The sequence below is a fragment of the Eretmochelys imbricata genome, chromosome 21 (genome assembly GCF_965152235.1).
Source record: "Eretmochelys imbricata isolate rEreImb1 chromosome 21, rEreImb1.hap1, whole genome shotgun sequence".
Classification (NCBI taxonomy): domain Eukaryota; kingdom Metazoa; phylum Chordata; order Testudines; family Cheloniidae; genus Eretmochelys; species Eretmochelys imbricata.
In genome coordinates, this window is record NC_135592.1 from 14,562,608 (window position 1) to 14,584,502 (window position 21,895).

The 21,895-nt window shown below is 45.7% G+C and overlaps 1 protein-coding gene across 1 annotated transcript; it reads left to right on the forward strand.

Annotated features, from left to right (window-relative positions):
• Positions 1 to 211: 211 nt before the first annotated feature.
• Positions 212 to 20,969, forward strand: UBE2T (ubiquitin conjugating enzyme E2 T). Its single transcript, XM_077839431.1, has 7 exons — positions 212 to 316; positions 10,359 to 10,471; positions 11,814 to 11,883; positions 12,578 to 12,683; positions 14,523 to 14,621; positions 14,826 to 14,909; positions 20,604 to 20,969. The coding sequence occupies exons 2-7, from the start codon at positions 10,363 to 10,365 to the stop codon at positions 20,730 to 20,732; spliced, it is 597 nt and encodes a 198-aa protein (XP_077695557.1). The 5' UTR covers positions 212 to 316; positions 10,359 to 10,362; the 3' UTR covers positions 20,733 to 20,969.
• Positions 20,970 to 21,895: the final 926 nt, after the last annotated feature.

Here is a 21,895-nt window from a genome sequence, read left to right on the forward strand (position 1 = left end):
GGTGCCCGCGAGGAGGGGTGGGCGGGGCCCCGGGACGGCTCCTCCAATCCCACACCGCGTCGCCTCCCCGCTCCCAAGGGTTGAAGCCCCGGGGCGGGGCCTCTGGGTCGTTGTCCGACCAATCAGCCCCGCTCTCCCCGCAGATGGGCACCTCTGCTCAGCGACTCAGAGTGGGCCTGGCTGGTTGCTAGGCGCCCCGGGAAGTCCCGCCCCTGGGTTTCGCCCGACGGGGCCGTCACTCGCGTCCCACGTTTCCCCTCGCGCCCTCCCCCCGTTCGTTTGTGTGTGGCGCCGCCGCGAGGCCGAGGCTGCGCGGGTGAGTGGGGGGGGCGGGGCGACCTCGCGCCGTACCGCGCAGTCACCCCTCCCCCACACAGGGGTCGTGGCGGAGGGGGGCGGTTAGCCACAATAGGGACTGACCCTGACCCTGGGAGTGGGGTGGTCCTAGGGGGAGGTTAGGGGGGTAGGGAGGAATGGGGGGCAGTTTCCCTGAAGGGGGGTGACCCCGACTGTGAGGGTGGGGGGCAGGTGGCCCCCATGGGGGAGTGACCCTGGGAGTGGGGTGGTCCTAGGGGGAGGTTAGGGAGGTAGGGAGGAATGGGGGGTAGTTTCCCTGAAGGGGGGGTGACCCCGACTGTGAGGGTGGGGGGCAGGTGGCCCCCATGGGGGAGTGACCCTGGGAGTGGGGTGGTCCTAGGGGGAGGTTAGGGGGGTAGGGAGGAATGGGGGGCAGTTTCCCTGAAGGGGGGGTGACCCCGACTGTGAGGGTGGGGGGCAGGTGGCCCCCATGGGGGAGTGACCCTGGGAGTGGGGTGGTCCTAGGGGGAGGTTAGGGGGGTAGGGAGGAATGGGGGGCAGTTTCCCTGAAGGGGGGGTGACCCTGACTGTGAGGGTGGGGGGCAGGTGGCCCCATGGGGGAGTGATCCTGGGAGTGGGGTGGTCCTAGGGGGAGGTTAGGGGGGTAGGGAGGAATGGGGGGCAGGTTCCCTGAAGGGGGGGTGACCCCGTGTGAGGGTGGGGGGCAGGTGGCCCCCATGGGGGAGTGACCCTGGGAGTGGGGTGGTCACAGATGGGCAGGTGGCCTCCCTGCAGGGGGTGACCCTGACTCTTGGGGTGGGCTGGTCATGTGGGCGTGGGGGGCAGTCAGCCCCCATGGGGAGTGACCCTGATCCTTGGGGCAGGTTGGTCATGGTGGGGGGATGGGAACAGTTACTCCCCATGGGGAATGTCCCTGGACAGGGATTTCCCGACCTTCCCCCTCCCCTGGCCAGTGTTGCTAATTTAGTCACTTTCCAGCTAGATCGGGGTGGGCAAACTACGGCCCGTGGGCTGGATCTGGTCCCTCAGGGATTTGGATCCGGCCCGTGGGATTGCCACCGCCTTGGGCTCCGGGAAGCGGCCACACCATGTCCCTGGAGCCTATGGGCCAGGGGCGGGGAGAGCTCCGCACGCTGCTCTTGCCTGTGGGTACCTGCCCCAAAGTTCCCATTGGCCAGGAACGGGGTACCGCGGCCAGTGGGAGCTTCGGGGGAGGTACCCACAGGAGAGGGAAGCACATGGAGCTCTGTGCCTCCCTCTCCCTCAGGGGCCACGCAGGGACATGGTGCCGGCTGCTTCCCGGAGTGGCGCGGCAGGGAGCCTGCCCTGGCCTCAGTGCATGCAGCTGCCACCCCGGAGCCACTTTAGGTAAGCGGCTCTGGGCCAGAGCCTGAACCCACCCTGTACCCCAACTCCATGCCCTGAGTCCCCTGCTGCATCCCGCACCCCTCCTGCACCCCAACCCCCCTGCCTGAGCCCCCTTCTGCACTCTGCATCCCTTCTGCACTTCAACCCACTGACCTGAGCCCCCTCCTGCATTCCACACACTTCCTGCACCCTAACCCCCTTCCGTGAGCCCCTTCATACACCCCGCACCCCTCCTCTACCCCAACCCCTTGCCCTGAGCCCCTTCCTGCACACTGCACCCCCTCTCACACTCTGTCCCTGCACCCCAACCCCCTGCCCCAGCCCTGCAAGTAATCTCCGTACCCAGATGTGGCCCTCGGGCCAAAAAGTTTGCCCACCCCTGAGCTAGATCTAGTTTTTTAAAATTTCTAGTTGGAAAAAAAATTCATTTTGTTGTTTGGAAATTTGAATTGAAGTTGAAACATTAATACACGCTTTAAAAGCATATATATGATAAAATCTTTGTTCTTGGAAATGCTTAATAGGTTTGAAACTATGAGCAAAGAATAGCTGCCTCCCACAGCTGTTTGTTATGACAGTGCTGGCTCATTCATTTCAGAGAGGTTGGCTGACCTAATAATTTCAAATTATGATTTATAAACAACGGTAAATCATCATAAATTCAAATGCTGATGTTTATTGGTGTTTCATGATGTTTAAAATGTGAGGCCAAGAGTTAGCGCCGAATTGCCTTGCCAACATATGAAAACTTGAAACTTATGAAAAGTTGCTTACAGTAACTGGGCAGCCACAGTACGCTTAACTCCTTTATTGAAACTTCATGAAAGTTTATGCATATATATAGAAGGAATTAATATAATTTCTTTTTGGGATGACTAGATTAGTGTGTTTAGGGACTTTGCTCTAGTATGCTAGATTTGTGACTGGGAAACTTATAGAAATATATGTTTCCTATTAGGCAAGGTTTTTAAAATGCCTTATTTGCCAAGGTCATCTCACATTGTCGCTGTCTAGAGAGGTCACTATCTCTGGGAGTTTCTGTACTAAACACTTTTATTATAATTTTTCAGAAGTCAATTGAAATTAAATACATTAAAATTTTTTGATATATTTTGCTTTAGAAAGCTAAAACTGTTTGTAATTTGCATTGTCCTAACAAAAATTTAATTTATTAATTATGACAGTCTATACTCTTATATTCACCCTCTTTACAAGTCTATGATAAATTTTGTACAAAGTATTCCTTTTGAGGTGTCACTTGAAAACTCATAATCTGTCGAACTTTATTGTCCTGGTAAAATGGGTGGCAACATTGTATGTAAAGTTATAAAATTCTATTTTATAAGGCATGTTCCAAGTCTGGGGAACCAGCTTCAAACCGGTTCCCCAGAGACAAAAGGCTAGCCAACACTTCAGCCAGGTGTCAACAAAATCAGATGGACTATCACCTGGTTAATTGGCCATTCTTTGGCAGGAAGACAGGACTGAGTGAGAACTTTATATATTGACAGCAAAACAGATGGAAGTTTCTGTCCTCTAGACTCCTGTCACCTGAACCCCAGCTGGAGATGATCTTCAAAGGGAAAAGAGAACTGTAAGAAATGAGGAGAGAAACCCCAAAACACGCCTCCCTTTCTCTTTGCTCACAGCATCAGAAACACCTGAAGGAGCACTGAACTGGGGAGGCGGAGGGAGCTTTGCTGAAAGGATTCTAGCCAGCAAGACTGCAAAAGTAGGGGGAAAGCAGTGGACGTGTTATTCCTTGACTTTAGCAAAACTTTTGATACAGTCTCCCACAGTATCCTTGCCAGGAAGTTAAAGAAGTATGGGCTGGATGAATGGACTACGGGTGGATAGAAAGCTGGCTAGATTGTCGGGCTCAATGGGTAGTGATCATGGCTCCATGCCTAGTTGACAGCTGGTATCAAGCAGAGTGCCCCAAAGGTCGGTCCTGGGGCCGGTTTTGTTCAATATCTTCATTTATGATCTGGAGGATGATGTGGACTGCACCCTCAGCAAGTTTGCAGATGACACTAAACTGGAAGGAGAGGTAGATATGCTGGAGGGTAGGGATATGATACAGAGGGACGTAGACAAGTTAGAGGATTGGGCCAGAAGAAATCTGATGAGGTTCAACAAGGACAAGTGCAGAGTCCTGCACTTAGGATGGAAGAATCCCATGCATTGCTACAGACTAGGGACCGAATGGGACAGAGCTAGGCAGTAGTTCTGCAGAAAAGGACCTAGGGGTTACAGTGGACGAGAAGCTGGATATGAGTCAACAGTGTGCCCTTGTTGCCAAGAAGGCTAACGGCATTTTGGACTGTAGGGGCATTGCCAGCAGATCGACGGACGTGATCGTTCCCCTCTATTTGACATTGGTGAGGCCTCATCTGGAGTACTGTGTCCAGTTTTGGGCCCCACAGTACAAGAAGGATGTGGAAAAACTGGAAAGCGACCAGCGGAGGGCAACAAAAATGATGAGGGAACTGGAACACATGACTTATGAAGAGAGGCTGAGGGAACTAGGATTGTTTAGTCTGCGGAAGAGAAGAATGAGGGGGGATTTGATAGCTGCTTTCAACTACCTGAAAGGGGGTTCCAAAGAGGATGGATCTAGACTGTTCTCAGTGGTAGCAGATGCCAGAACAAGGAGCAATGGTCTCAAGTTGCGGTGGGGGAGGTTTAGGTTGGATATTAGGAAAACTTTTTCACTAGGAGGGCGGTGAAGCACTGGAATGCGTTACCTAGGGAGGTGGTGGAATCCCCTTCCTTAGAAGTTTTTATGGTCAGGCTTGACAAAGCCCTGGCTGGGATGATTTAGTTGGGATTGGTCCTGCTCTGGGCAGGGGGTTGGACTAGATGACCTCCTGAGGTCCCTTCCAACCCTGATATTCTATGAAAAGCATGTGGCGAGAAAGACATTGTACTTTGAATTCACTTAGCCTGTTAAGTAAGTTATTTGTTGCATATTGCCTTTTATTTTTTGTAACCAATTTTGACTTTTATGCCTCATTACTTGTAATCACTTATACTCTTTGTTTCTGTGGTTAATAAAAACTTGTTTTGTTTTTGTGTAAACCAGTGTGTTTGGATTAAAGTGTTTGGGAATCTCCACCTGAGATAACAAGGTTTGTGCATATCACTTTCTGTTTATGATATGAGCTTGCATTGTCCAGTAGAGTGCTGGGCAGTACAAGATGCATATTTCTGGGGGGAAGTCTGGGACTGGAGAGTTTGCTGGTGTTCTGCAGTGTAATTCATGAGTGACTGACTATAGCACTCATACTATGTAGCTGAGAGCAAGTTATATGCTGGAGGCTGCGTGTGAACAGACCGGGAGTGGTGGTTCTCACAGTGAAGCAGTGTAAAAGACACCCCAGGTTCAAAAACTGAGGGGAGACAGCTGTTCTACAGTCCAGATTGTACCCTGGGTAATGGTCACATTCTTATCTGTTTTATAAGTTGCCGGTCAAAGTGAAAATGAAAGATAAAACAATTCAACATTTTTTCCATTCAAAGGCCTCAAAAACCAACCAAGATGAAGAACATACCAAGAATCAGGGCTATATCAACATGTCATCTGAAGGTTCAAGTGGCGTATCTACATCTGAACTGTCCGAAGCACAAATAAAACTACCTACTGAAGAAACTGTGTCTCCACAACCTGAAGGCAGTTCCCAATGTTTGTTGGTCAAACTTTTTCCATTTATTGAAGATACAAAAGATAGCTACCGGTGCATTTTTTGCAAAAAAGCTTACGAAGAAGGAAAGCTTCCCACTGCTACAATTGGTAATACTGGAGGAGCTTGGTTTGCCAGACCGATCAGCAAAGTCAATGCTGATAAACTACATGAAAAGTCTGCAAAACACCAAGCCTCTGTACTGCATCAAGTTTAGAAGTACTTAATGAGGTGTGACGTTATTGATATAATCTGGGACCATTTAGATTATTGTTGCAACCGAGGTCCTGTAGTGGCACCAAATCTTGAATAAAGGGGGTCAAATGAGGTGTCTAAGACAAGGTTATGGTTTGCTGGTTATGATTATGCTGTCTATATGTGTGTATCATTTTGTAGTTAAAGTTAGAATATTGGCTCTATACTGTCTGTATTTCAAACTTGTGCTGTGCTTCTGGGGAACGCTCCGGACAAGTTGGTGTCAGCTCTGCCTAGCCTGCTGGATGGCCCATTAAGGACGATCATACAAGTGACCCACTGAGAGAAGGCAGACACACTTTGTGACTCAGCGAGGTGTGCAGGGACATGCCTATGGACAGAACTCTGAGGTTTTTCCATGCCATGTGATGGATAGCTTGTCCTTGGGACAAAGAAAGAGAGACCACATGGCAAGAGACTATAAAAAGCTGCTGCAGCTCCTCTATCTTGTCTTCAGTCCTGCTTCTTATCTCTGGAGGAACTTTGCTACACTGAAGCATTGAACAAAGGACTGATGACCCAACCCAGCTGCGGATGTACTCCAGAGACTTGATTTGAACCTCCAGTTTATTCCATCACTGCTGCAAGTCTGAACCAAGAACTTTGCCATTACTGTATGTAATTGATTCCATTTAACCAATTCTAGCTCTCATCTATATCTTTTTCCTTTTATGAATAAACCTTTAGATTTTAGATTCTAAAGAATTGGCAATAGCATGATTTGTGGGTAAGATTTGATTTGTATATTGACCTGGGTCTGGGGCTTGGTCATTTGGAATTGAGAGAACCTTTTTTTCTTTTACTGGGGTATTGGTTTTCATAACCATTTGTCCCCATAACAAATGGCACTGGTGGTGATACTGGGAAACTGGGGTGTCTAAGGGAATTGCTTGTGTGACTTGTGGTTAGCCAGTGGGGTAAAACCAAAGTCCTCTGTGTCTGGCTGGTTTGGTTTGCCTTGGTGTGCATAGAAACCCCAACCTTGGGCTGTAACTGCCCTGCTTTAAGCACTTTGTCCTGAATTGGCACTCTCAGTTGGGTCCCACCAGAACCAGCATCGTTACAGTGAGGCCATTAAGAATGCTGAATACACAACACAGTTTGTGGGAATAAACATGGCGGTCGCATCATACTTTCTATTTAAGCAAGAAATACTGCACACTACAAACTGTAGGTCAGTGTTAAGTGCATTGTCACTTGTTAACCCTGAAGTTAGACACTGGTTCTGAACAAGACCGGCAAATGCTCACTATTTTTCTGCAAGAAACTCAACTAAGTGGTTAGAAGCATGTGATGCAACTGTGAAAGACTCAGCAGTTGAAAAAGTGAAGAATTCTCTTGCCACATTAAAAAAAATTTGCATACATGGCTGATGCAAGTGGGCGTCAAGTATTAAGTCATTGTATACGTTATCTTGATGTCAGTGGTCGGCCAGCAGATGCATTTCTAGATGTTCAGGTTATAGAAGACACATCGGCTGCATCTGTGACAACCCACATCTTAGAAGAGTTAAATGCTTGTAAATTGGACCCCAACAGATGGTTGCTTGTGCATTTGATGGAGCAGCAAACTTCTCTGGAAGACATGGTGGAGTACAAGCTTTGCTCAGAGAGAAGTGTAACCCTAATCTCTCCTATACACACTGCAAAGGCTGTCTACTCCAGCTAGCGCTAGTACGAGCTGCAGAATCTTCAAAAGACATTCAAAAAGCCATAATTGTAATGACTTTGTTATACTCTTTTTTTTTTTTTTCTCTCCAGCAAGAGTCCAAAAAGAGTGAACGTCTTGGAAGAAACAGAAGATGCTCTGGGACTGAAGTTCAAATTAGTCCAAGAGCAAATCCACTGGCTTTCTCATGAGTGATCCTTGGCTGTTGTTTTAAAATTAGTGCAACCCTTATTACTGGCTTTGGAAAGTATCTACCAAGAGGGGACAGATCTAAGTAGTGAGGCTGGTGGACTACTTTTGCTACTACGTTCAGGGAAGACAATCGCTATTCTCTCTCTTGTAAGGCTACTGTTGAAACCACTTGGGTCATTGACATCTGCTACAACAGTAGTAGATCTTTGTCCAGCAATAGACGCTACAGTTGGATCAATCAGAGAAATATCCATTGAAAACATACTGGAAGAAGCAAAGACTTCAATCCAGAAGTTGACTAATGACTCTTCCTTAAGTGAAGAGGACAAGAAGTGTTTGTTAAGCTAGCTGAAAAAGTACATTGACTTGATTCTTACAAATCTATAACAGCGACGTCTGGATTCTACTCAACCTCTGTGTAGATTTTACAGATCCCTGTCTTATAAAACACCGACAATTGAGTGGAGTGAGGCACTGCCAGCAATGGGGCTGCCATGTGCTCAGGACAGAATAGAGAATTTAAATGCAGAGTGGAATGTCATGCAACGAATGAATGAAGATTTGACTTCAGCTTCTTTTTTATCATCACTAGTGGCTCTACCCGATCTTTGTGCTATGTTTCCTGGGATGAAAGAAGTAGGAATTTGTTTCTTGCTACTCCCAGTCACAACAGCTACAGTTGAGTGTTCTTTTTCATCATTTAATAGGATTTGGTGTTATGAAAGAAGTTGCCTTCTGCCTGATCATGTGAATGAACTAATGAGCATATCAATTGAAGGACTGGAAGTACTGAACACATGAGAAGCCACCAAAGATGAACGCACTGCATTTGAGAAGTTCATTAACAGAGTTGTGCAAAATTACAACAAGAAATCAAGAAGGATGTAGATGTAGTGCTTCACAGAAGGCTTGAATAGCCAATTTCATTTGTGTGATGATTTTAAAACGAGTTAAATCTAATAAAATGCTTGTGGAACATTTTTCAGTTTTTACTATGGTGCCATACAGCCCACCTTTGTCCTCGTGGTCTCGCCCCTTGGCTCTCACCCCTCTGTAAATTCAATCACGCCCTCTAATTTCAATTCCTGGGGAAAACACAATGTGGGGTGATCATCGGGAGAAGGGAGATAGTTAGCCCTCATGGGGGGTGGGGGAATGCTTGATTCTTTCCCACAGCTGGGTGGGGGCAGAGGGATACATAGTTATCCTGGTGGGGAGTGACCCCCTACCACCTCCCCCCGCCACACACACAGGGGTAGATTGTCCATGCTTTGAAGTAGCCACTGACATGGAGTGCAGGGAGGCTATAATTTCTGACAGGTGAGGACCCCCCTCCCCCATATTAGGAAGATTGAGATTACTAGCCATCTATCTTGCTGCAGGCAGGGTTGGACCCGTTTTAATTCCCACTTGCCAAAATCTGTTCCCCATTGCCAGTAACTATTTTTTGGCAAATTAGTGACATTTTCGTGGTTCTCTGTCTTGTCCCAGCTGGTGGGTGTTTTTATGTTTGACTGGGAATATTCACGGAGATTGCTCAGGACAGTTTTAACCACATAGATTTGTACTGTATTGTAGCCACAACATGCTTTGGTCCCAACAGTCCTGATGATCTCATAATTGGTTATTCAGCATGGTTGATTATTTTGAACCTGTGTTGTACATGAGCTGGCTTATGAGATGGTTTGGTCAGTTTTTAGTTATATAATCATAGAAATGTAGGTCTGGAAGGAACCTCAAGAGGTTATCTAGCCCAGTGGTTCTCAATGTTTTTGAGCTCAGGACCCATTTGTAAATGTTTATGGTCCATTGTAACCCAGTAAATAGTCTAGGGATGGAGGCCTTGGGGTGGTTTGGGTCGGATCCTACATGGCACTCATCCCACAGTGCTGGCTCCTGCAGCTCCTGTGCTGTGGGGCTGGCTGGGCTTGGCTCTTTGGTCTGGGCGTTGCAACCACAATTTGTGTGAGTGGAGTTGTGACCTGGCTCATGGGTTTACAGTGCCACTCGCTCAAGTTTGGCCTGCCCAGACTCCCGTCGTCATGATGCCTGGGCCAAACCTGAGTGGTGCTGGGACCCCAGAGGCTGCAGTGCCTGGAGCAGGGAGGCGAGCCCAGCCAGCCCCGTGGGATAGGAGCTGTCACGTGACCATTTGAAACGCTCTGATGACCCAATTTTGGGTACCGACCCATGGGTTGAGAAACCCTGATCTAGCCCATCTTCCTGCCCACCCTGCCCTGTTGAGGAAGGATTAATAAAAAAAGATCAAAATTCCATGCTTTAGCCAAGATCTATACCTGGGATAAAGCATATTTTTGTTTTAACCTGGTTAGTACAGTTTAATAATATTACCTAGCTTTTATCTAGCACTTTTCATCACTAGATCTCAAAGTGCTCTACGAAAGAGGTCAGTGTCGTTACTGCCATTTTTGCAGAGGAGAAAACTGAGGCACAGAGGTGTGAAGTGACGTGCCCAAGGTCATGCAGCAGACCAGTGGCAGAACTGGGACTAGAATTCAGGTCTCTGGAATCCCAGCCCATTGCTTTATCCATTCTGGTGGACCAAGTCATCTTACTACCTAGTTGGGCTACATGAGGGTGTATAAAATTTGGTTCTTGCTGCCAAAGAGACGAGATGTTTTTAAAGAATTCCAAGGATCGTTGTTGTTTTTCCTAGCTCTGTGTCACCCTCAACAGAATAGCTTCTAATATTAAAGGCTAAGTGACGGCTGTTGATGAATATTTAATGGCTGCTTCCAATAACTGTCCTCCTTGCGCAACTGATGTTTGACTTTTTATTGTGAAAGGCAGTACCATATCTACAGTATGAAAGGTGCTAGCTATAAGGTGCTAATTCTTCTTACAATATTTCAGCACGATGCAAAGAACTTCACGACTGAAGAGAGAGCTGCATCTGTTGACCACAGAGCCTCCCCCAGGCATTATGTTCTGGCAAAACAAAAACCGGATGGATGATCTACGAGCCCGTATGTATTATCATCATGGTTTGGGGTTTTTTTTGTTTTTGGTAGGTGTTTAACCAAAATTCTCTCTGCTATGGTAATGTTTACTGGGCAGTGTCTTGGCAAAGCCTCCTGGTGACACATTCACAGGAGTGAATATTTTGTCTGTACGTAGCAATTTGGGGATGAAATTAACCCCAGTCCATGAAATTTTTGTTTGATTCTTGTCCGCTCTTCTTTTTTTTTTTCTTTTGGAATTCCCCTTCTTTATGTTCCCTATTGATTGGATCTCTGGTCATGTGGCTAGGAAGTGTGGCCCCGGGGGAGTAGTTAAAGAAACAGCCACACTGTGGTATGCTCCCTTTTAAGTTCTTAGGGACTTATGGTTCTTCAAGTGACATGAGTTACTGTTGCTAGAAGTAGCTGTAACCCCCCTCTCCTGGCTTTTCAACACCGCTGAAGGAATCTGTGAATGTAGGGGGTTGGATGTGCTTTGCTAACAAGGTTTTATAGATGGCTTGGAGACTCTGGTTTCCTGCTACGAGGAAGGCCAGGCACCCACAGAGTTTTTCCTCCATAATTCGGCCTTTGGCCCTTTAGATTAACTCCATTTCAGGCACTGGCTTCCAGAAGAAATGATACAGGGGAGCACTATTGAAGATTATGGCCCTGTAATCCTAAACGTTAGCTTTGCCACCTTAATGGAAGAGACTGCTTGGGTCTCTAGGCCAATTCTCAGTCCTCGTTCTAGGGCTGAACATTAATTCAACGGCTTTTTCAACTAGTGGCTGAAGTTCACCATAGTTATTGTATCATGCTCACAGTCTGAACTTGAGAAATTTTCTCTCCTTCAGAAGTTGAAATTGGCCATGACTCCTGAAGTATGAGAAGGGAGCAAGTATCCAGGCTTTGCTTGGGTGTAAAGATAGAAAGGTCAGCCACACAGAAGGAATTAGTGAGACAACATAACGTACTCTTTCTTCACTGTGCAGAGCACTTGCTCAGCCGAGCTCCAGCAATATGATTTTTGTCAGTGATGCGGTTCCAGCCTGTAACAGTCCCATGCTTTTTTTTTTTTTTGCTTCCAGAATTAGATATCTAATGATTGTTTAGCCCCTCCCTAGTTCCCACTTAAAACATAGGGGTTATTGACCTTATTGCACAGCAAGGTAGAACAAAATGTTTAGTGACGAGGTGGCAGTGGTCACTTCTGTTGGCAGATCCAGACATTGCTACAGTTAGAAACGGTGTGATGGGAATGCACGACTGTAGCAGAAGCATGATGGGAGTGTGTGTGTGTGTGTGTTTTGGGAGGGGGACACTTACTCATTTTGAATGTAATAGTTGTCTAATTTTTTTCTTTAAGAAATTTTGGGTGGTGCAAACACGCCATATGATAAAGGAGTTTTCAACTTGGAAGTAGTTGTTCCTGAAAGGTAACTAAATCACAACATCTAGGAAGGTGGGCAGAGGGGGGAACACACCTAGTAAGAAGGATGTTTATTTTTACCTTCCTGTCAAACATGTCAGTTTGTGTGAGATACGAAGAGGTGGTATCCTGTATATTAGGAGGATTGGAGCAGTGGGCATAAAGTATAATAGTTTGGTTCTTTGCCTTCAGCCTCCCTGTTTGTGATATTATCAATTAGTTTTTAGGTAAGAGATTTTATTAATGTACTTATTTATTTGTAATAGGAAGATTTCACTTTCAAACTCCCAAGGTGTGTAACAATGCACAAAAAAAATCTAGAAATACTTTGTCAGGATCCTTAAATTATTTTGATGCCTTTAAATATTTTTGAAAGGGAAAAAAAAGGACCTGTATGGTGCATAAGTAATCTGAGGCAATGAGAAGTTAGCTTCTCAGCGAAAGGGAATTTAATGCCGTGCAAAGGACAGAAACCAAACTGAAAACAGTCAAGGCCATTGTGTTAGAGGGCATGGCCAGAGATGGAGCTGTTTTCTCCAAAAACTTGCTAAGGAGAAGATGGTTGGAATTTGCAGGTGGCTGGGGAGAGGACACTATAGTGTTGTTTGTGGCAAATGGAATGCTAATGGAACTGAAAATTCAATTTACCGGTAGATTATATTTTAAATGAAATCTGTTCCTTTAACACCTTTTCTTTAAAGATATCCATTTGAACCCCCGAAGATTCGCTTTCTGACACCCATCTACCATCCCAACATTGACTCTGCTGGAAGGATTTGCCTGGATGTTCTCCGATTACCACCCAAAGTAAGGCAGTGTTACTCTAGTGGGGATCAACAAGGTTACAGATGATGCTAAACTCCCATATCCCGGCTGTAAAAAGCGTCACTGATATTTAATATTGGCTCTTGTTTACACGGATACTCATGATACAGGCGACTATATAATGCATGCCATTGGTTACTCACTAAGACCTATTTTTCTTTGCTTTTTTTAATGCTTTAAGGGCTGGGATTTTCAAATGGACCTATGAGTCGGGTGCCCCTCTGAAAATCATAGACTCATAGAATATCAGGGTTGGAAGGGACCTCAGGAGGTCATCTAGTCCAACCCCCTGCTCAAAGCAGGACCAATCCCCAACGAAATCATCCCAGCCAGGGCTTTGTCAAGCTTGACCTTAAAAATATGTAAGGAAGGAAATTCCACCACCTCCCTAGGTAACGCATTCCAGTGTTTCACCATCCTCCTAGTGAAAAAGTTTTTCCTAATATCCAACCTAAACCTCTCCCACTGCAACTTGAGACCATTACTCCTTGTTCTGTCATCAGCTACCACAGAGAACAGTCTAGATCCATCCTCTTTGGAACCCCCTTTCAGGTAGTTGAAAGCAGCTATCAAATCCCCCCTCATTCTTCTCTTCCACAGACTAAACAATCCCAGTTCCCTCAGCCTCTCCTCATAACTCATGTGTTCCAGTCCCCTAATCATTTTTGTTGCCCTCCACTGGACTCTTTCCAATTTTTCCACATCCTTCTTGTAGTGTGGGGCCCAAAACTGGACACAGTACTGCAAATGAGGCCTCACCAATTCGAATAGAGGGGAATGATCACTTCCCTCGATCTGCTGGCAATGCCCCTACATATACATCCCAAAATGCCATTGGCCTTCTTGGCAACAAGGGCACACTGTTGACTCATATCCAGCTTCTCGTCCATTGTAACCCCTAGGTCCTTTTCTGCAGAACTGCTGCCTAGCCATTTGGTCCCTAGTCTGTAGCGGTGCATGGGATTCTTCCGTCCTAAGTGCAGGACTCTGCACTTGTCCTTGTTGAACCTCATCAGATTTCTTTTGGCCCAATCCTCTAATTTGTCTAGGGCCCTCTGTATCCTATCCCTACCCTCCAGCGTATCTACCACTCCTCCCAGTTTAGTGTCATCTGCAAACTTGCTGAGAGTGCAATCCACACCATCCTCCAGATCATTTATGAAGATATTGAACAAAACTGGCCCGGAGGGCCGACCCTTGGGGCACTCCACTTGATACCGGCTGCCAACTAGACACGAAGCCATTGATCACTACCCATTGAGACGGACAATCTAGCCAACTTTCTATCCACCTTATAGTCCATTCATCCAGCCCATAGTACTTTAACTTGCTGGCAAGAATACTGTGGGAGACCGTGTCAAAAATCACAGCCTGGATCCTGATACAATACAGATGTAGATGGCAGATGACACTGCGGGTCAGTGTCAATTAAGTTGGAGTGAGATCTCCTCTGTGTCACTAGAATTGCTCTCTTGAAATGGCCCAAATAGAAGCTCCAGGGCTAATTGGTCTGAGCTCTGTGCCTCTGTCTGTGATAAAGGAAGTTAGCATTGTAGCTGTGGTGAATCAAAAGAGTGAGAGCCAGTTTGGTCCTGGAATGTTTTTCTCCTTTGTAGGAGAGGCCATAACCTTATTGGTTTGAGATCCACTAACCTGGCATCAGATGTCTTCCTGCTTTATAAGCTGACCACCTCGTGGTAACCACGTTATGTACTGCATTGAGGTCTGGAAACTGCAGAGGAAAACTTGTTTTCTGTATGTTAGCTAATGATCAGACTTCTCCCTGTTAAGCTCTGTTTTTATTGTTCTGTTTCTGTGAAGGGTGCATGGAGGCCGTCCCTGAATATCTCCACATTGCTGACCTCCATACAGCTTCTGATGAGCGAGCCTAACCCCGATGACCCCCTTATGGCAGACATAGTATGTACTCTTCTTTTGTTCCCTTGGTACAAATGTGGGAGCATGTACTCTTCTTTTGTTCTCTTGGTACAAATGCGGGAGCATGCAAGTTAGCGCAGAGACTATATGGTACTTGTGCTCACTCTTCTATATAGGGAACTAAGAGTGTTTGCAGGTGCTTGATTAAGTGTCTACCCTCCTTGTCTCTTGCTTTATTATTTCTAGTCCTCGGAGTATAAATACAACAAGGAAGTGTTCATCAGAAATGCCAAACAATGGACTGAGAAGTACGCAAGCCAGCAAAATAGGGTAAGAAATGTACCATGCTTTGACTCTGCTACAAAGGAATTGGGTGTAAGCCAATCTTCACATGTATAATCTTGCTAGTCCTCAGGGAGTAATGTGAGTGACGCAGTTATAGGCATAATTTTCAATTCTGTTCTTTTTTTCTTGCCTCTAACCCACTGACCCCAGTGCATTTTTGGATGTCTATTTCAGGTTCCAATTCCAGTATTTTTTTTATTGGGAGTGGATTGCCTGTCTTCATAGAATTGAGTCCCTGGGTTGCCAGGGCTGTGATTGTGCCATAATGTGAACTCTCTGAATTTAACTTCACTCTTTCAGAAATTTTTGTTAATTCTGTTTAGGTAAACTTTACTTTGTTTCCCTGCCCACGTTGTCATAGCTAGAGATTCCTGTGTAAGTGGCCTCGTATACGCTTAAAGTTTTGCCAGTATAACTAGTGTAGACACAGCTTATACCAGCAAAAGGACTTTTTTGCTGATATAACTGCAGCTAGGTGTACACTATAGACTGCTACTCGGATAACTATGTCAGTTGGGGTGTGAAGAGGCGTGTGTGATCCCTGAGTGACGGAGCTGTGCTGGCAGAAGCCCTACTGTAGATGCAGGTATTCCAGCAAAGCTGCTCTTCTACCAGTATAGTTTTTGTCATTTGTGATGGCGTTGGAGTGGTGGTTTTACCATATATGTAGACCATATTCTGCTGGTGTAGCTGTGTCCACACTAAGTGTGCTTTCCTGGTATGGTATATTGATATTCTTGTACCAGTAAAGTGCTCCTAGTGTAGGCATAGCTTGTGTCTACACTAGGGCTCTTTGCTGGTTATAAAAGCGTTCATTTAAAAAAATCACACCCATAACTAGCAAAAAGAAAAGGAGTACTTGTGGCACACTAACACGGCTGTTACTCTGAAACACCCATAACTGACATTATTATGCTGGCAACATTTCTAGAGTTTACCTGACCCGTGTCTCAGGTGTGTCCTTCCACTTCCTGTGTCTGCTCTGCATGGACTTACGAAAAGTGTCCTGGGATATTTTTAAGAGTTGGGATCTGCCCCAATGTCCTTGGTCAAAATGTCCCTTCCTATTGTACTTGGTGCTGGGTTTCTGTTTGTGTAATATAAATATACAGTTATATTTGGGAAATGTGAAGTCATATGCAGATTACAGAAGGGGATTATGTCCTTTTAATATGGGGATTGCTCATGACATCTGTCACAGAGTTGCTAGCCCCTGTAACTGAGTAGGTCCAGCTCCCCTATGCCAGAGCAGGTGCTCCCAGCTGAGCCCGGTAAGGGGGCAGAGTTGCACCTGACGCTATAGAGGGAGTTCCACTGAAGGGCTGGCTATGAGAAGGAACTGGCTGATGGAGAGCGAGGCAGAAAATTGCAGGAGGCAGGACTGCCAGAATCCCTGTCGAGGGAAGGTATTGAAAGCCTGAGATTCAAAGGATGAGCTGAGAAAATGTTTTTGTTGGTTTGTTTAAGTTTGGGTGTGGGTGTGGCACAGTGTTTTGGCAAGTTGGGGAGAAGCTAGGCACTATGTGTACACACTGAACTGAGGGTCCCTGCTGCAAAGACTTTGCAGTCTGAGTATATATAATGAGAGACAGTGGCTGGATACAACAAAAATATGGGGGAGCACAACAAAGTAGTGCCATGATTCTGATTAGAGTAGAAAGCAGAGGACAGACACACCAGCTGCCTAGCCAATGTTACGTGTTTTGTAAGCATTACAAATGTTCTAACCCTATATACACAGGCGTGGAAGGTGCTGGTCACTCCTCTCTGTGGTTTTAGCATGTGGGTAAAACATATAGGGCCTGCTATTCAACCCCTTTCCTTACGTGTAGCTCCTGAAGATGGAGCTAGACATTTTAGATCTCCAACAAATTTATACTAGTCATAATGGACTATGCCTCTAGGTGCCCCAGTGCTGTGGTGACACTCAATGGGGGCAAGGGAGTGGGCTGTCAATGCACTGAAGACTTTCTGGAAGGTGGGTTTCCTTAGTATCGTGTTTGTTTGGGAGAGATCTCTTGTGCTGAAGCGTATTAGTGAAAGGATGAGATGATATAACTAGCCATCTTTCTGCACCCTCACCTGATGGAATGTCATGGTCAGGAGACTTCCCAGAACTCCTTTGGCAACATTAAAAACATTTTCAGATAAAGTATTTACCTGAAGTCCTATTAGCCACCCTAAACGTAGGCTCAGCAGGAATTCCTTGGGATTTTACTCTTTGAGCAAGCTCCTGTATGTGTACAAGGTTGAGGCCCTACTAGACCTAGAGTGAAAGGAGTGAGGATAACAGGTCTGTCATAGTGGCGATGGATGAGAAATTGCCTCTTGCACAACATGAGACAAATGGTTGTAGGTGCAGAGTGCTAGGGCAAGTTTATAGAGATGAGGTCTCTTGAGGCAGAACAACATGCAGCCAGCCACTCCCGTTTCCACATGCTCAGCAAAGAGACTGTTTTAGTATTCTCCCCTGGACACAGTGGGAGGGAGTGGGAGCTTGTGTTGGAAGAGATGCTCTAATTTCTCACCATATCAACTACAGAGAGATCGAAGAGGGCTCCTAGGGTCTGATTTTTCCATTGTCCTGTACCTTGTGCTGTCACGTAGGCCAGTGTAAAGTGCTCAGATGGCAGTGTTACTCACTTTGTGCTGCTGTGAATGACTGCACCAGGTGCTGGGCTGTGGAGAATCAGGTCCTAGATGTGTGGAGGAGAGGGAAAAGCAGGGACCCTGTTACTACCCCCCACAACTAGCTGCTAGGATGGATCGTGACTCAGAACTCTTCATAGTGCTTGATCAGAGAAGTGCAGCAACTGTGGAATAGCTTCTGTTTATTGACCCTTCAACTAAAATGGTTTTAACAAAGGAGTCAAAGGCAGCCTGCAGCCTCAGTTGCTTAGTGTTTCCTTTTTCCACTCAAATATCCAGCAAGCTGAAGAGGAAACAACTAGAATTGTTTTGCAGTTGTAACAGTAGGAGGCACCTGCACCCATGACAATTGTCTGACTTCTGGAAAATAGCTGGGCAGTCTCGTTCCCCAGACTAATGAAAGTTGTTGGTGCTTGTTGTCCAACTTCCCTTCCTCCTGGAGAACGCACTTGCCTTGTTCCTCCAGTAGGTGGGGTATTTGGTTTTGTATTCTCTTGGCTTCTTGTGGCAAAGGGGAGACAAATGGGGCCTGATGTCTGACAAAGTCCTTGCCTCCCAGCTCGGCAGGGCTCTGTGCCTGCCCCTGGGATCACTACTTCCACCAGCCCCTGTTCTACTTGGGCCCTGTGCTCAGCTAATCCTGCCTTTCCGTCACATTCCCTTTTTGTCTTTCTCCCCCAAGCACCTCTATGGGCACCCTGTACACCCCAAACATGCTCCCTAATCCTGCGTGCCATGGAGCCATTCTGCTATCCCAACACCCCATTTCTTTTGATGATCTCCCCTAACCTGATCACTCTCCTCCCTTAAATTAGTAATTTACATCACATTTTAAAACTATGGGGAACTAACTCTATATAAACAATCAGCCTTGTGACATTACTTTGTGTAAGCCTTGTCCTCCCCATCTGCATCCTTGAGCATTGTCTGTCCCAAAGTCCTGTCTGACTTAAACTGTAAGCTCTTTATGCAGGGATTGTTTTTTTCATTTGAAAGGTGTGTCTCCTATGCATACAGGTCTTGCTTTTGTGCCTGGCAGGTCCATTGCAATGTAACTGTCACGGGAGACCGTGAATGGTGCAGGGTAAGGAGATCCCTTGGGTAACAGTCTCTCAGCCACATAGATAAGAGCAGTTACAGCATTACTAGAGTGCACACTTGAAGACTGCCTCAACCCCTATCTCAAGGCAAAGGCAAGCAACCAGTTGGGAGGGGGATTGGGAGGAAGGTATAAAACACTAAAAGGCCAAAGAAATGCCTGTCCCTGACCATAGCACCCCCTCACTCCTTACCCCTTCCATGGGGTACAAAAGAGATGGGATGAAGACCCCCAACCCCCCAAAACAGAACATGACCATAAATTGTACGGGGTGGGACTATGGGCGTGCATCTCAGGTCTAATTATGCCTGCTGAGGAGGGCTGGGACAGGACAGTGGGAAACAAGGCTCTGCGACGTTAGAGTTATGGGACACATGCTTGCTGGAAACTAACCCCAATAAACATTGCATTGCCTGCACTTTGGATTTCTGATCTTCTGCTTTCTGTCTGCGAGACAAGAATCAAGGGAGAGGGTGAAGGGAAAGCCCTCTAACGCTGTAGACAACGGCTTCTTTCACTATGCAAACCTGATTTGTTCCCTGAACACTGTCCATCTTGTGCACTGAATGAGATGGGAGTCCTCAGGAAAAATAGTATGTTATCATGTAAAAGCAGCAAAGAGTCCTGTGGCACCTTATAGACTAACAGACCTATTGGAGCATAAGCTTTCGTGGGTGAATACCCACTTCGTCAGGTGCATGTACTGGAAATTTCCATGTGTATGTGATCATGTAATTAAAGGGGAGGAGGGGACCTTAGGGTAGGTCTACACTAGAAAGTTAGGTTGACCCAGCTATGTCACTCAGGGATGTGAAAAATTCACACCTCTGAGAGACGTAGTTAAGGTGGCGTAATCCCCAGGGTAGACAGTGCTAGGTTGACAAAATAATTCTTCTATCCACTTAGCTACAGCCTCCCAGAGAGGTGAATTTACTACAGTGACAGAAGAACCCGTTCCATCACTGTAGCAAGTCTCTACGCTACAGCTACGCCACTGTAGCGTTTCTAGTGTAGACGTAACCTTGTTATGGCTGTGGGCAGGAAACAACCTTGAAAATGTGACCCAAGTGTGGCCATCTGCCTGAGTGAGAAACAAATAGGTCTCAAATGTGAGCTGCCCCATTTGTCTCATGGGTGATGACCCAGATGCCAGTGATGGTACTTTAAATGAAGACCTAGTTAACTGGGGCTGGTTGACATTTTCATAGGAATATGGTTTTTTGGCACATTTCTTGATTATTTTTTTTAATGAAAATTTCAAAACTATTTAATTGAAATTTTTCATTTTGGTTTTTGAAAACCAATTTTTTTGATATTTTTCTTTTCTATCTTTTGTTTGCAATTAAATGTAGTAGAATGAATGTCTAGGGTTTGATTTCTCCCTCCTTTCCCCCCCGCCCCCCAAACTTTTTCCATTTTTTCCTTCACTCTAACTCTTCAGACTTCCTGAATTTTGGGAAAGTTCCAGAGTGGCAGAAGGAAACGTAAGAGTGGATGGGACCTCCTGGCTCATCAAGTCCAGTCCCTGCTATCAGAGGCAACCCCATCAAATAACGTGGGTCATAAATTTATCAGACTCTGTCTTAACGCTAGCTAGGAGCAATGGGGGTGAAGAACCTTTTGGGAGGCTGTTCCAGAACTCACTTCTCTGATGGCTAGAAACCTTCTAATTTTCAGCCTAAATTGGTCAATTTATACACTTTTAGGGTTGGATTTGCATACCGTAGTCTGAAGTGCTTTGAGATATTTCCCCCCATACACTGTGTTATAAATGTGTAAGTCTGGCAGTAATTTTCTAAGAGGAAGTGCTAGTGTGTCTCCAGGAAGCGCACACTCCTTCTAGGGCAGACTTGATCTTCCAAACTGACTGTGAATATTACAGAAAATAAAGGTAACCTTTGTTTAAATCATTTGTGTCTCTTATGTACCAGGCTTCCAAAACTCCAGATGAGGAAGTGACCCAATGTGAAGTTAGCACTCCCAAAGAATCTGCCATCTCCCAGAAAAGGAAAGGAAATGATATGAGCAGGAAGGGGAAAAAACCCTGCCTCGATTCATAGAGGTTTTCTGTGTAAATAAACATTTTTATGAATGCGTAACAATGGCAGGTTTCACTTGTCTCCTGCTTGACCTAATACTTGCGATGGCAGTGGGTTTGTTTTCAAATTAAAGTTTTTTTAATTTTATTTCAGTAGCATTACATGTTTTGTATTCTTGTTTGTCTTGCATTGTTTGTGCCTAAGTATTGTGAAGGAAGGCAGAATTGGGAATAATAAATCAGTCTTATATGTATTAGAGTTCTCTTGTGATGATGGTTATTGTGTGAATGAGAAATTGCTTAACATTGCCCATGGACAGTATATGGCCAGTCTGGCTTTTTTGTTTTTGTGGTTGATGACAGAGTAGAAATTGGAGCACATAATTAAAGGATGTATTTGAATTTGTAAGTAATATTTTGGTGTTTCCCGCCACAATTGAGACATCAGCACACCTGCCTGTAGCAGACACTTCGGTTTCCCTTGTTGGAGTAATAATAGTCAATGATACGTGAGTGTGGACATATTGTATACTCTGTATCTCAGCCTTCCCCCAGCCATCTTCCCACCTGTGCAATCAGTAACCAGCTCATAAATCAGAGTTCCACAAGCTGAGCAGATGGCTTAATGTTTTGGAGCGGAGTCTAGGGGGAGACTTAAACTGGTGTAATTTATACCTTCCAGTCCCTTAGTGCAGATTTGCATCCACTTACCAACTTATACCTTACACCTCAAGTCTGCATTTGGCCATTGAATGTAAAGGAATCTAAATTTTGGTACTCTTGAAACCCGAGGGGCTGAAAAAGCGTGAGAGCATAGCAAGAAACACAACTACCTGGGCTACGTGAGAAATTGTAATTTAAAGCAGCAACTGCTATTCCTCACTTCCTTCTGACTTCCCAACATGTGTAAGTTTCACCAGCTTCAGTTCCCTTATGCACTAGTGTGTGGGTGCAAAGGAGTCTGTTCGTGGAAGAAGTCTGACTTTCAGAGGTACTGCGATCCTGTTGATTTCAGTTGGAGTTATGGGTGCTGAGCACTTCTGGCAAAGTCCTGAAAATGTCCATCTTACACCACCCCTGAAGTGGGCCGTTAAACTAAATCTGAACTAAGCGGTAGTTTAGTGAATGGAAGCGCTTTGTCACTAGCTTATATTCGGGCTTGTCTGCACTTAAAATATTGTAGTG

Coding starts and splice junctions, on each gene's coding strand:
- UBE2T (XM_077839431.1), top strand. CDS start 10,363: ATGCAAAGAACTTCACGACTGAAGAGAGAGCTGCATCTGTTGACCACA. Junction 12,684..14,522: donor TTCTCCGATTACCACCCAAA/GTAAGGCAGTGT, acceptor GTTTCTGTGAAG/GGTGCATGGAGGCCGTCCCT. Junction 14,622..14,825: donor ACCCCCTTATGGCAGACATA/GTATGTACTCTT, acceptor TATTATTTCTAG/TCCTCGGAGTATAAATACAA.